A 14461-nucleotide genomic window follows, 5' to 3' on the forward strand; every position below is an offset into this window, starting at 1 on the left:
TTCCTGTTAGCAAGTGAGGGATGAGATGATCCCCTGAGGAAAAATGGCAGAGAATGCAGAGAGGGGGGTCCATTAGTTTCTGTTTTTTTTTTTTTTTAGAGTGAAGACAGATGATGAGACAAGGGGAGCCGGTGTAATCTGGGATCTGAACCGGCGAGGGGTGGGGTTGACACGGAGGGAGGCATGACAGGGAATGCAGAGGGGGTGATTGGGTATTTAGAACCACACCGACGATAGATAATGACAGCTGAGGCCGACTAATCTGAGCTTTTGATCCACTGTGGAATGGGTTGAATAGCTGAAGAAGTTCTGAGGTTATTCAGCGATTAGGACAAGTACTCCAGTGATGAAAGAACTAGAATACACTGCAGTCTATAGTTTTCGGTAGTGATTAAAAAAAATGCAAACTGGTCAGAGATTCTCAGCAGTTTCACTGTTTTCCTTTATGAAAAATTTATTCTGTAAATGCTGCATTTGTGTTCAAGAAGTGTGATATGATAATAAGGATTTATTTTTTATACAAAAGAGAGAACATCCAGCTTGAACTTGTGCTTCTGAAATATCATCATCTTGTACATGTGTAAGCTGTTAGTTATGGATTTATTAACTGGTTTTGGTCTTATCTCTATTCATGTAACATTTGCAAGAAATGTTTCTCATCCAACTTTGCAGAGTCATACAGCTGTTCTTTTTGAACTAGCTAAAACTATGCCAGCAGTTTTCCCTTGTTAAAGAGAAACATTTACCAGTTGGAGGAAATGTCACCTTAACATACACAAATAAATGTCTGCATGTCCTTATTAAAGTGGCAGGTTTACTATGTAAAAAAATCCTTTCACATTAAAAAGATTTAACATTCTAGGTGGAATCAATTGATTCCATCAATTGGAATCAATTGATTCCATATATATATATATATATATATATATATATATATATATATATATATATATTCATGTCTCTACTTAAGTTTAAAAAATCTTAATCTTAAAAAATTTAAATCACATGGGTTCAGATAAATTAAAGCTACAAAGCCATAACCATTTATGAAACAAGCTTTATTTTGTAGCACAAGCTCAGAACTATGTATTGATGTATTGACTTATTGTCAGCTCACGTACAGTAAAACAACTGACCCATGCACAATTGCATCTTAGCCAGAGATGAGTCTAAATGCTGAATTATCACCCAAACCTCTTTATAATGGTTGCTAAATCACAAGAAAACCTTCTGTATCGAGAGAGTTTCATTAAACCTCCAGTTTCTCATTATCAGTGAGCACATCGTGGGAGGGATGGTACAGAGCAGAGAATGATGGGAATCTCCTCAGGTCCAGGAAGGGCAGCGGAGGAAATATAACAGACAGAGGAGCAGGTTATAACATGAGGATTTAAACACATCAGTTCGCAGCAGAACCCATTGGGGTTGTTCGGTGCAGAAAGGTATGATTGGATTTTTAATGCCGAACAACAGCAGAGGGTGAGGAGGAAAGATGAGGCAGAAGAGCTGGTGCAATTCAGAGATTTCCGTTTGTGATGGAACATGGTCAGGGTGTTTGGAGGTTTTCAGCTGTATCAATGTGAAACTGAGCAGCTGGAGGATTCACTCCGGGATTTCAATCCATGGGGATCCATATTTTATGATAACCGAGGGGATCTTCTTCAAAATGAGCTGAGGTTATGAATGAATATCAATGCACAAATTCCCTACACACTAGCCCAAGAAAGGAATTAATTTATTTTAAAAATAGTAATAATAACATTCTACTTTGAGCTCTATACACAGTCCACTCTCCAGTTTCCATTCATATAACTGCTGGTTTTAATTTATTTTTGACATATTAAATTATAAAAGCATGAGAAGATGTGCGCTAGGAAGATATTTTTCTTTGTACTATGTCTGAAAATAGCACTAAGCTTTATTTAGCTTCTATTTTATTGTGCTTGATTATTTGCAGGCTTTGCTTCAGTTTCTTCCTATTCTTTTCTCTCTTTTTTTTTAAACTTTGTACACAATAAAAAAAAAACCAACATTTGTGTAAATGGATTTGTAAAATGACTTGCTTTGTCTGAATTTTTCTCTCTATTTTAAACAACATTCCTTCTTTTCTTAATTATTTTTTTTGCAAAGAGCAATGTAAATCATTGCTTTTAAGATTTTGGTAAAAATAAATATATAAAAATTGCATTTTTTTTTTCTCAGTTCCTCTTTCAGCTCCTAGGAACCTGCGTGTGTCAGAAGAATGGTACAGCCGCTTCAGGGTCAGCTGGGACGTTCCTCCTTCGCCCACTATGGGCTACAGAGTTGTCTACCAGCCTCTTTCTGGTAATTTATGCACATAAACAAAAACTAAACCTTTAACAATTTACCTTCAAATTGTGCTTCTTGGAAATCCTCACTTTAATTCAAAGAGAATTCATTTTTTTATTAACCTAAATTTAGCTGTTAGAATGGGGATTTGTGAACTTTCGGTGCTCAAAGTCATTAAGACTTGATAGTTGAAACTCAGAACTTTCTCTGTCATCAGCATTCTTTAGTGCTGGGTTTTCTTCATCGAATGTGAAGGGAGAAATGAGTGAGCTAAGCAGATTTCTGGAGCATTACGCTACTGACCTCAAGCATCTTCCCCTGCAGCTAATGCCTTAAGGCTACATTAGACACTATCAAGTGCAAGATGAGGCCAGATCATTAGAGACTCGTTTCGGTTTTCAAATGAAGAAGTACATGTAGAATACAGAATGAGTTTTACACATTCTCCTTTAGTCTAGAAACTCCATGCGAAGCCAAATATTTTTAGAAGAAATGCAAAAACGTGCTCCTTCCAGCCCTTTCATCTAACTGGCCATTTGTTGCTTCCTGACTTCCCATTTAATCTACTCTGGCCCATTGCAGCCCCTGGACAGGCATTAGAGACTTTTGTTGGAGAGGATGTGAACACCATGCTGATCCTCAACCTCTTGAGTGGGACAGAGTACAGTGTCAAGGTCATCGCGTCCTACACCACAGGATCCAGCGAGGCTCTAACGGGAAAGGCCAAGACTTGTGAGTTCAGCGTCCTTTACTTTGATTTAACTTCACAGTTTCTCTCTTGTGTTTTTGGCTCACTGTCAAATTTCCTTTTGCACAGTGTTCTTAAACAAGATAAACAGGAGAGTTTATTGTGATTGTACACTTTATTTCTTTTATTACGTTTGGAGTTAGTTTTGAAAAACATTCTCCTTTGTGTAACTGCTTCTGATGAAATCATTGCAATGGCTCTCAAAAGTGTACACACCCATGTTAGTGTATCAGGTTTTTGTGATGAAAAACTAAGGAGCCGATAAAATCATTTCAAAATCTCTACAGCTTCAGTGTTAAAAAATGTTATTTTTTAAAGGCACAGTACTTTGTAAAATTGATGTCATTCCCTCATCAAAAACCTGGAGTGTTGCTTTAATTCTTTCATGCATATTTGAACAGTCTTTTAACCATTGTGCTTTTAAAAATGCCAAGGGTGCAGAGCACTGCTTTTAGGGACGAAGCTCCTCCTCGGTAGCTGCAGTTTCCAAGTTTCCAAACTGCAGTCTCACAGAGCAGCACTCCCCAAAGCTTCCCTTACTCAGCTCCATCAGACAAGTCAGCAGCAATTAGAAAAAACCTGGTGGAACTGTAAATCTTCTGAGCTTATTATACTTGATACTCCTCAGTGCAACGCTGGTGAAAGGGCTGTCAAAGGGTTAATAGAGAAACAATGTTGAGAAGACTTCTTAAAAGCAGAGTGTCAGAAGATCAAGAGTTTCTTAAAATACAGACGCCCAAATTCAAGGTGTTAAACTGCAAGGTCAAATTTCTTTTAAGACATATCTGATGTATTTCTATTACCACTCAAGGCAACACAGTTACCTGATTGTGCTATAAAATGTCATAATGTGGCTGGAAAACACACAATACTGCCAATTTAATTCAACAACAAAACAAAGAAGAAATGCAAAATATAAAATCTTAAATAATCTGGTTTCATTATTCATTAAGGTAAACTAAAACCTTTTAATTTGCAATATTTTTACTGTTCACTTCAACTGAACAAGATGTCTGTCAATCTATCAACTCAGTTTCTGATCAATTTAAGTGACTTTAATTGAATAAATTTTAGAAGCTTTTTTGTACAATCTATAAACCTAATAAGCCAATCGTCATGAAATTTGGGTCATATCCATTTTTGAGATCCTGAATGTAAGCGGCTGAAATGAGCTTTCGCTGCAGGATTGCTGGGCAGTCGATTAAAAGTAGGTAAGGAGCTCGGCCATCTGGTTGAGACTCTGAGTAGAGCTGATCTAAACAATCACCTTTAATTAATCATCAAAGCAGCTGAACATCTACATCCAGCAGCAGTTGTTAAATTGCCAAGATATGATGGCTCAAAGTTATGATTGCTGATGTAAAGCCTTTGCAAAACTCTTTGAGAGTCTGTCCTGAATTATTTAATCAGTTCCTCTCGACTAAAATAATTTGAGTTGAAGCCTTTATGTTCCTCTCCTGCGTTATAATTAACCTCTTCACAGCAGCCTGGTCCGTTCGTGTACAGCTCTGTTTGAACCTCAGACGTCACCAGCTTGTGAAAGTCAAAGCCACTAACAGAAAGCATGCCCTTTTCATGGTGTCCTTGAGTCAGACAGTTAAACCCAACCCCATCATCCATTTTCATTACTCTGTTTGCAGGGCAAGTGTCAGCTAAAGGCAGAAACATGTACCTTTTTAAATATAGCACACATGCCTTGGTGGCATTTTTCACTGACTGCATACCAATGAGCAGGCTCGCGGTGGTTAAATAAAGGACACATTTTGCAAGACAAAGGCGAGAGCAGGGGAGAGTAAACTGAAAAAGATGGGTTTATATGAAAAGAGGGAAGGCTGATTAGGCTATAGATGTCCCAGAAGGGGAATACAGTGTCTGTGATATTGCTCAGCAGCATGTTAATGAAACCAGTGAGCCTGAAGAGATGAACGGACTGATGCGTCAATGTCACACAATCACAAGTATCGGAGCTTTTGAGACAAAAAGTAGGGGGTTTTCTTTCGGAATCTTTTAAAGACGTGTTAACTGTATATTTTGATGTCTCTGCAGAATATTTGGAAAAATAAATTTGTGAACACACACTTTTTGTACAATTAAACTCATAGGAAGAAAAAATATAGTCTTAATTATTATAAATTCCCACCGGCAACTCAATGTTTTTGTTAATATTTTGGTTTCATAGACTTGGAAATTATCTGAAAACAATGTTTGCCAAAAAGCCGGAATTGTTCCTAAGTCTGATTGTAAACTTTTTAGAAAAAATCCCAGGTCCTGAAAGAGTTTTTACATCCTGGAATATCAACTCAATTCAATTCAAAAATAATTTAAGTGTTGTCATAACTCATCTCATCCTAGGAACTTCTAAGTGGTTGTGGCTTGTGGTGCTGTAGCCAGGAATGCAAGGAGGTGAAACTCATGAATGAAATACTTAATTAAAAATATTCCTTTTTTTTTTCCAGTGTAAAATAAACCAACATTTTCAAGGCCATCACCAACTTATATAAACATGAATTTTAATGTCTCTCTCAGAACAAGTGATGCTTTCTAAAGTCAGATCTAAAAGCCATTCCAGCCATTTGCATAAATAGACTGTGTGGGTTTGTTTAGGATTGTATGTAAAACCTGCTCTTTTTTTTTTTTTTTTTTTGCAAACTCAGTGTAGCAACATTTCTCCACATGTCTGCAAATAGCTTCATGAAAATGCAGTGTGGTGTTTTTTAAGCTAACCAGCCGTATGCTTTAGGTTTGTCATCTGGAATCATGATTGCATGTGGTTTCTCTGATGCGAGTTTGTGTGGCTTTATGTGCCGCTGTTATAGCAGCATGGAGAGAAGTATGCTCATGAAACTCCATTGACTATTTTTAGAGGTCTAAAAAAGTCTTATGTTTCTGATCTACTTCTGTTTAAAATTTAGAATCATATATGAACATTGCTACAAAGTCAGAGGCACTAACCAACACCTGCTGTAACTTACAGTTACTGTAATTGCTTTGAGGGAATAAAGACTAAAGCAAATGAAAACTTGATGTTTTCTGTATGAAATCTGCATATTTGTCTTAATGTTATTTATATTTCTCTGCCTTTTCAACAGTGTATCTTGGAGTAACCAGTTTGAGCACATATCAAGTGAGGATGTCTGGTGTTTGTGCTCAGTGGGTGCCTCACCGGCATGCCAGTACCTACAGACTGGTTATTCAATCTGTGACTGGTGAGTACCATTATGTCTACACCCTTAACGCTATGATTAAAAATCCACTCTGAAACAGAAGTGGCACAAAAGCAAAAAAAAAAACGGAAGCAAAAGTACGAAGTCTACAAAAGGACAATAATAATAATTTAGAGTTCACTGGATCTGCATAAATGTAGAAATGTAAATGTCAAATTTAGAAATAGAGAAGAATAATTACATTTTTTCCTTTTTTTTAAATTATCCAGGTTAAGATAAAGAGATAAAGTATGCAAATGCATGCACACAAGTTTTGTAACTATATCATTCTTGATTTCAATATTTTCAGGTTTTAAATGAACTCTTGCAGTACTACTAAACGTGGCCACGCATTACCTCAGCTATATTACACTGTATTTCCACTTGTAATTCTCTTCATTATTCCATACTGCGCTCCCACAACGAATTTCTGAGCTGGTTGCGAAGGGGCTCATTCATACTCGCATGCTTTCATGAGGAGGAGTTTGAATTCCTAATTAGCCCAAGATCACAGAGGTTCTGTTGTATTCCACTTGAGATGTGCTGACAGTCGTAAAGATTTAGCTGTACAATCAAACACTGAGCTTTTCTGTCGAAAAAAAAAAGGGCTTTTGGATTACAGCTCTGGTGACATTTACATTTCCTGCGTGGAATAAAGTGGAGCAAAAAAGACAAAGAGGTATTATGGGTGCTAAATGAGGAGGTGTTCTGGCTACTTGATTGACAGTAATTATGCCTTGTTGAGTCTGTTCTGGGAGGTATGCTTTAAAGAAGAAAAAAATTCAATGGAATTGGTGTTCTGAAGTTTTCTCTAAACATTTAGTAGCACCTGGAGTCAGTTTTCTTATTGAGAGAAAATTGTTTCCCTGAAACAATATAACCAAACAACTCCTTCTGTCTGAAGCACCCTGTGGTGAGATGTGGGTGTTTTGGGAAGAAGTGAAACCTGCGTTAGAGAGTCCCTGCAGATGCAAGTGTCTGTCGGAACTGATCTTCTGACTTACTTTTGAAATGCTTGAAATGTTTACTGCAGTGTCCCTTTTTGTATAATTAAGTGTTTTATGCAGATAGAAACTGTTTTGTGTTTTTATAATATAATGAAGGAGAAATTTAGGCAGCCTGTCGGCTAATCTTTAAACATGCCAGAGTTTTGCTTTTGAGTTTTCTCCCATTAGTTACATATTTACTCCCTCCTGTCACTGTCTTGCTGATGTGATCCATAGATGTCTGATACTTAAGTTTCCTTTGTGTTTCCTGGCAGCTGGATTGTTTTGTTGGGGATCTGGAGAAGTCAATATTTTCACTTTCTACTTTCCACTTTGAGTTCCTGATCAGAATGCCTCTTGAGCACCTTTTTTTGGTGGCTTTATGGGTATATCCCACTAGGAAGGATACATGGGATAAACCCATAATTCACTGGAGGAACTGTATCCCCTCTACGCTCCCCTTCTTGGGTAGAGGGATATTTTTGAATTAAAGGATAGACATGGCATCATCCTTTGTGTTGCATGAAAATATAAAGATATGGGATCTACAACAAAAGAAGTGCATTCTTCTTTCACTTTTTTAGATCTGATATATTAATTTTCTCAAAAGCACAAAATATAGGTTGCTCCTTGGATTTTTATCATTTTACAATTTTCCTAAACTGTGCCAAAGTGAAAAAGAAGTAAAACTGTTTCCATTTAACAACTTTGCATTGATTGTGTTCATGATTAATGACTTCAACGTCAGAACTGGACACACAGGCACTGCTAAAGCTCTTTCAAGCTAGCTTTTACTGAGACAGTTTGGTTTTTCTTCATGTTTTTGTTCTATAATCTGTAATAATCTGGCTCACCATACTTTGAAGAGAAAGTTTTCTTAATGTCTTAAAATTGCTTCCAGGGTTTTTATAAAACTTGTATTTTTGTTTCTATTGCAATTTAATGTGATCTTTTACTCCAGCTGTCCAAACAAATCCAGTCTCCTATATAAACAATTATTATCGCAATTTACCAGGCACTTTCTTTCTTCAGCCTCAAACAGAAATAATTGTCTATTTTCTCGTTTTGAAGGGATAAAACAGTCCAACTCCCCAAAATAACACCAAACAACAGATGGCGTTGCCCTGATTCAATTTCCCAGGTACACCTCTCAGTCTCCGCCTCAAAGATGAGATTGACTTTTAATACAGCCGTCACCCGCCAAATAGGAAAGTAATGGCTGTTATTCATCACCTTTAGGCCTTCAGCAATACCACTGCAATCATTAACGTCACATAACAGCCACATATTCCCCCATGTTTCCTCCGGGAGCTCCAATGTATTGGTTTCTTTCAACACACACAATGGAGGTAAATGAGGATTTATGTCAGCACAGCTGGTATGTAATTACCCTAGAGATGTTTCTGCTGCAGGAGAAACTGGAATGATGTGCTTCGTATCCCATTTTTGATAAGGAAGGTTATAAATTGAGACAGGGGAAAGTAAATTTAGGAAAATGAAACAAAATATCAAACACGGATTGTAAAGTAGATGAGGGTAAAACCTTTGGTGCTGAAGGGCGTTGATGACTAAACAAGTTTAAAGAGGTTTGAGATAATTAGATTTTCCTAAATTTTATTTTGTTGGCTGGCATTTGTAAACACTCTTTCTGTTTTTTTAGGATTGTAAGAGTAGATTCATCTTATAGCCATCGGCATTATATCTTCTAAGACCATAGTTTGACAGTGAGCTTTTCAATTTTCTGATAATCATTGCCCATTTATCCTTCTCAAATATCTGCATAAATATTTAGTGTATTTAGCACAAAACAATGCATTGTTTAGTTTTTGTTGTTGTTGTTTTTTTTTGGGGGGGGCGTTGCATTCAGTCTATTAAGAGCATTTTCATTACATCTATTCATAATTCACCCTCAGGCATTACATTCAAAATCACAGCTGTGGGCGAAAATAACTAACAAAAAGATCATTCTATATTTCTTCAGTAAAAATATTTAACCAGCTTTTTGTACTTCATTTTAATCATTTTTCTTATTGAGGCTTGCAGACAGAAAAGTGAAACAGACATTTCAGTAATTTAACTGAATGACTGAAGTCATTTCATTTTGAAACAATCTTTTTTTAAATACACCTCCTAGAATATGAAACATTAATAAGAATATGAAGCATTAAAAAAGATCATCCATTCTTTCATCCATTTATAAATCCATCTATTGTCCATGTCCTCTTATCCTTGCAGTCATCAAAACGCGTGTGCATATCTCCACATTGTTCCTCCAGCTCAGATTTCCAACCCAATCCTTGTGTAGAAGGTCAATTCCATAAACAAATCAATATGTATTTTACTGATTTATTTCAGAATTTGTCAATGAATTAAAACAATAATCAACTCTAAATGTCTAGCACTTTAAGTTACTCTCTCTATAACGATAAATATCTGTTATTTTAAAACAGACAGATCATGCTCTACATGTTAACAGAACATAGAAATTTAAAATATTTAAAATATTTTGACAACTTGAAATAATTCAATTCAACAAAATAATTCTAGAAGTGGCACAAACAACATAACAATAAAAGATCAAAATTTAGCACATCTATTTCCTCAAAGGTCACACTTATTCAGTCCGATCTGGAACTGTTTTTAAGCACATCTGCATTCAGTAATTGTGTTAAAAACATATTGTCTTTAACTATCAACATGACATTTATTTGAAAGGCAAATCATTTTTATTGTCAAATAAGCTGTTAGTGGGAGCACAATATGCTTTTTTCCTAACTCTTCCTATTGTCTTTTTCCAGCATGAAAAACTGATTGTTTTTCCCAAAATTTCTAGATAAACTTTTTTTGTTGTCCCATTTTGCGAAACTATTTTGACATTTTTGTTTGGACATATTATGCATGTGATTTTTCAACACAATGGTCAGTGATACTCTTAGATTTCTGATAAAATTGTGTATTTTGTAGTTTAAAATATCTGTTTTTTACTAGGTTCTCCAATTGTTTTCCAAAATAACATTTCATGCAGAAAGATCACACTTTTTTGTTGTTGTTTGGTTGTTCATTTTATCTGTTTGCGTCTGTAGGTAGTCAGAAGCAGGAGACCAAGCTCGGTGGAGGTGCCAGCAGACACTGTTTCAGCAGCCTGAAGCCCAATACAGAGTATAAGATCAGCATATACTCTCAGCTACAGGATGGGACTGAAGGACCAGCTGTCACTGCAAATGTGAAGACATGTAAGAAAATCCAAGCACACAAGCTCAAGCACTTCAGACTCTAAATAAAGCATCAAATTAAGTGTGTTCATTATTAGATTTGTTTTATGGCTTAATTATTAAGCAATAAACATTAACGTTTTGAAATCTGTACAGAAAACAGATGCTTAGTGCAGACATTTTCCACATGTATTCGACTCATCTCCCTGTATATTTGCATCACCTATAATGCGTCCAAAATCCCCTTTAAATATGCTCTTGCAGGTGTGATCACAATATAACAGCAGCACACTCAGCATGTACGCATACACTTCATCTAACTGCTGTCAGCTGTTATTGTTTAGAAGAGAAGAGACTGGAGTACAATCACGTCACTTTCACCAGAAAATGTCTTTTATCCTTGTGGGAGCACCGCATCCTCGTCCGTCTTTCAGAATGAGGCTTTTGTTCTGCCGCAGCCGCTCCAAACTCTAATCAAGAGCCACTGTCTGGAGATGAGGCGGAGGAGGAGGGAGGCTGTTGGGATGGGTGGGCTGCTTTGTCATTATGTTTACCATAAGAGTCATGGAGCATGATTTTAATAAATCAGAGTAATATTCAACAAAGTTTTGTCTCTATTACACTTTTGGTACTATAAACAGAGCGATAATTATGCTTAAAAGATTACTTTTTTTATTATGTGTAACATCAGATGGCAACTACAAGTTACAATTTCACGTTATATTTTACATCAATAGTTTGAAGGAAAAACTACAGAGGAAAAGATTAGAATGTAAAAAAGAATGTAAAAAATAGTCGCACACCTTTTTTTCTGTTTATTTTTTGCTACAACCACAACTATTGATGGATGTTGTTTTATTCAGGTTTTATGCGATAGATTAACACAAAGTACTAAATAATTGCATTGTGGAAGGAAAGTGATTTAGTGGTTTTTAATGTCCCTCTTCCTGCAGTTCCTGCTGCAACTCTACTGGGAAATGTCTCCACCTCTATACACCCAGGGGATTGAATATCTGCCTCTTATTTTATGCAAAATAGCTTATGCTCAGTTTGTGAAGTTTCTCCACAAACACTTAATTGGATTTTGTCTGGAGAATTTGACACTTGGGTATGCTCAATATAAACATGGCTTCATGTTTATGGTTGTCCTGCTGGAAGTTGAACTTTTGCTCAACTGCCTATGGCAGCCTGTAGAAGATTTTTTCCAAATATTACCAGATATTTAACTCTATCCAACCCATTAAGTCTATAACTTCATTGTCTTAACATAACTGTTGGGATTACGTGTTAAGGGTGGTGTGGAGTGGTAGTTTTCCTCCACACACATTTTTAGTTCTTCATGATGTTGTTTGCTTACTAATCTGTGAGGCCCTCATAAAACAGCTGGATTTATACAGAGTATCAGTTACACACTGGGAAGCTTTTAACCAATTAGAAAACTGCTGGATGACGTCCAATTGGTTGCACTGGATTTTATTTAAGGGTACACAATTAAAGGGGTCAAATACATATGAACATCATTCTTGTCAGATTTTATAAATCAAAGAAATTGAAAAGCATGTCTCAATATCTTTGTACATTTGTGAGCTCATTTGTTTTAGTCTATCACATAAAGTTCCCCAAAATAGATTAAGGTTTTTGATTTTAACATAATGAAATATATGTTTTTAAAAATCTCAAAAGATTTGAATACTTTTGCCAGGCACTTATTTGACTCTTACTTCCTAATAAGATGAACTTTCAAGATTAAATTAATCACTTCACTGTCTGTTTATAAAAGACAATTCCAAAATCCTATAACATGTAACATTACATGTAGCACTACAAAAACCCAGGTAACAAGTCGTTCATAGAACAACGCTCATTTGCAAATTCAGTAACACATTTCACATAATGTATGCAGAATTAGACATCTGCATGATTGATTTTATTGCACTTAATGGTTTGTGAAATTTGAACTGCAAAGTATTTATGCACATAACATCTAAGGTTGATTCATCACAAGATGAGGACAAAGAAATGCCAGATGAAGGGCTGGATTTGAAAATAAACAAAATGAAAGTCAGAGATGGTCTGTTTCCAGACAGGAGGCTGAAGGAGTAAAGAAAATAACCTGTAGTGAGATAAAAAAAGCAACAAGACAGAAAGTTCTTTCCCTGAAAAAACAGATATTTGTTTGCTTTAGGCTGCTCCCAGACACACTACGGCTCTACGGTGAGCCTCCTGGATGATTTATGGCTTTGTTTTGACGCAAATGAAAGCCTGAGCATTTCCTCAAATGACTATCCCCATCGCTGCAGGCAGCCGCTACTGAACGCTCCCTACCTGCCATCACAAGTGATTCGCAGCCTCAGGTAGCTGATTTACTGCCTAAACAGCTCTGAAAGCATTGAGTGTGTGAATGTGGGGTATCTTTAGGAGGAGAACACACACACTGAACCAAGTCAAGGAGTTGAAAGCAGAGACGATAGACTTTGGGTTTTGACTGGAGCTCACACTGTGATCAATACACCAAATTATACAGGAGCCAAAATCACACCTTTGCACGTAGTTATTTTACACTTTCTGTATGAGTAAGTATGTAACTGTGTTTCACCGATCCGTGTCCATTTTTGTAGTAGGGAGATCTATTTGCTATGTCATTTGGCATGTTAGTATATGATGAATGGAGTCGTAATTGGAGGTTTTCATAAATTTCTGTTTGTGTGTTTCTCTTTACTCAGTACCAATTCCAACACTAGCACCTGCCAAGCCCCCGACCACCAGTCCACCACCCACAATCCCTCCTGCTAAAGAAGGTGAGGCTTCCTGTCATTCATTTTGTTCTACATGTCTACTGCCACTTGACAGAGTTCTTGACATATGAGGTTCTGTGCTGTTGTTTTGTTTAAGAGGACATGTGTTTTTAAAGAAGCCTTATTTATAAAAATAATTTTTAGTGATCATACCTTTTATTCGAGCATCATCACAAAAATGCTGCGAGATGAATGTAACTCTATGCAAAGCGCTCTTCTCTGTGCCAAACATAAAAACATAATGTTGTTTTCATATACACTTAAAACACCATTATGGTTTATTTCTTCAATTAATTAAGTATTTTTTATTAATTTGGAAAAAATTAAGTATTTATGCGCATTATCTTATTTAAATTATTTAATGATGTTTTTATGTTTTTATATCCCCATCAGACTACTGTATGCTTTGTGTCTTTAAGATGTATGGTGACATGAGGCTTTAAATAAATCTCCAGGTCCCTAACCTGTAGGAAACGAGTGAAGTAAAGAAAGCTCCACCCTTGCCTTTCTTTGCATCTGATACTGTGGAATATGTACATTTAGCTTTTTTGATCATTTTCAACCTGGAGATGCCTGCACACAAGTGCCAGTGCTACAGAATTAGCTAAAGTACTCATCAGATGTTGCAGCTATGGCCTAATAAAAGGATTACACAACCTCATGCAGTAAATTTGTCAGCAAAGATGAAGATGAGTTGACAACGTGGTTGATTTGGACAGGGATTTGGACTCTGCACATTGGGAAGCTAAAATATCTTGGCACAGTGCTACTTGACATTCTATTGGTTGGCATTTGCAAAGCAGCCAATCCAGGAGCATTGTTTATTTTCCTTGACGCTGATTGGCTGTACTCCCCGACAGTTTCCAATGTGTGTATTAATGCACAGAAAAATATATTTGGTTTTTGAATTATTAAAATATGCATTAGCAAGTGTGGGGTCTCGCTTGATCACGGATTTCAACTGGAGGTTGTGAATACTGGGGTGGACCAGGGGTATGTCAATGACAATTCATACAAGTGACATCACTTCTGTTTTAAAAAATTGCCATGTCATGTTTAGACTTGGAGAAAACATTTCTTTCACAATACGCTCACACATGTTCTGGAAAGGCAGAACCAGGAAAAAAAAATCCATCAGAGTTTGAGTACATTCTGTGTTTTAAGTCTTTGAAAATCACTTTTTTAGAACCAAAATGTTGTCTTATCC

General features: G+C 36.4%; 1 protein-coding gene across 4 annotated transcripts in view; it reads left to right on the forward strand.

The window, feature by feature from the left end:
- Positions 1-14461, forward strand: part of LOC116730645 (collagen alpha-1(XIV) chain-like) — a 148584-nt gene that overhangs the window by 82641 nt on the left and 51482 nt on the right. For all 4 annotated transcript variants that reach the window (XM_032579995.1, XM_032579996.1, XM_032579998.1 and 1 more), the window contains 5 exons: positions 2203-2325; positions 2893-3042; positions 6148-6264; positions 10331-10480; positions 13183-13257. In XM_032579995.1, the coding sequence (XP_032435886.1) occupies positions 2203-2325; positions 2893-3042; positions 6148-6264; positions 10331-10480; positions 13183-13257 (615 nt within the window). The remainder of the gene's footprint in view (positions 1-2202; positions 2326-2892; positions 3043-6147; positions 6265-10330; positions 10481-13182; positions 13258-14461) is intronic.

This window comes from Xiphophorus hellerii, chromosome 13, assembly GCF_003331165.1.
Source record: "Xiphophorus hellerii strain 12219 chromosome 13, Xiphophorus_hellerii-4.1, whole genome shotgun sequence".
Classification (NCBI taxonomy): domain Eukaryota; kingdom Metazoa; phylum Chordata; class Actinopteri; order Cyprinodontiformes; family Poeciliidae; genus Xiphophorus; species Xiphophorus hellerii.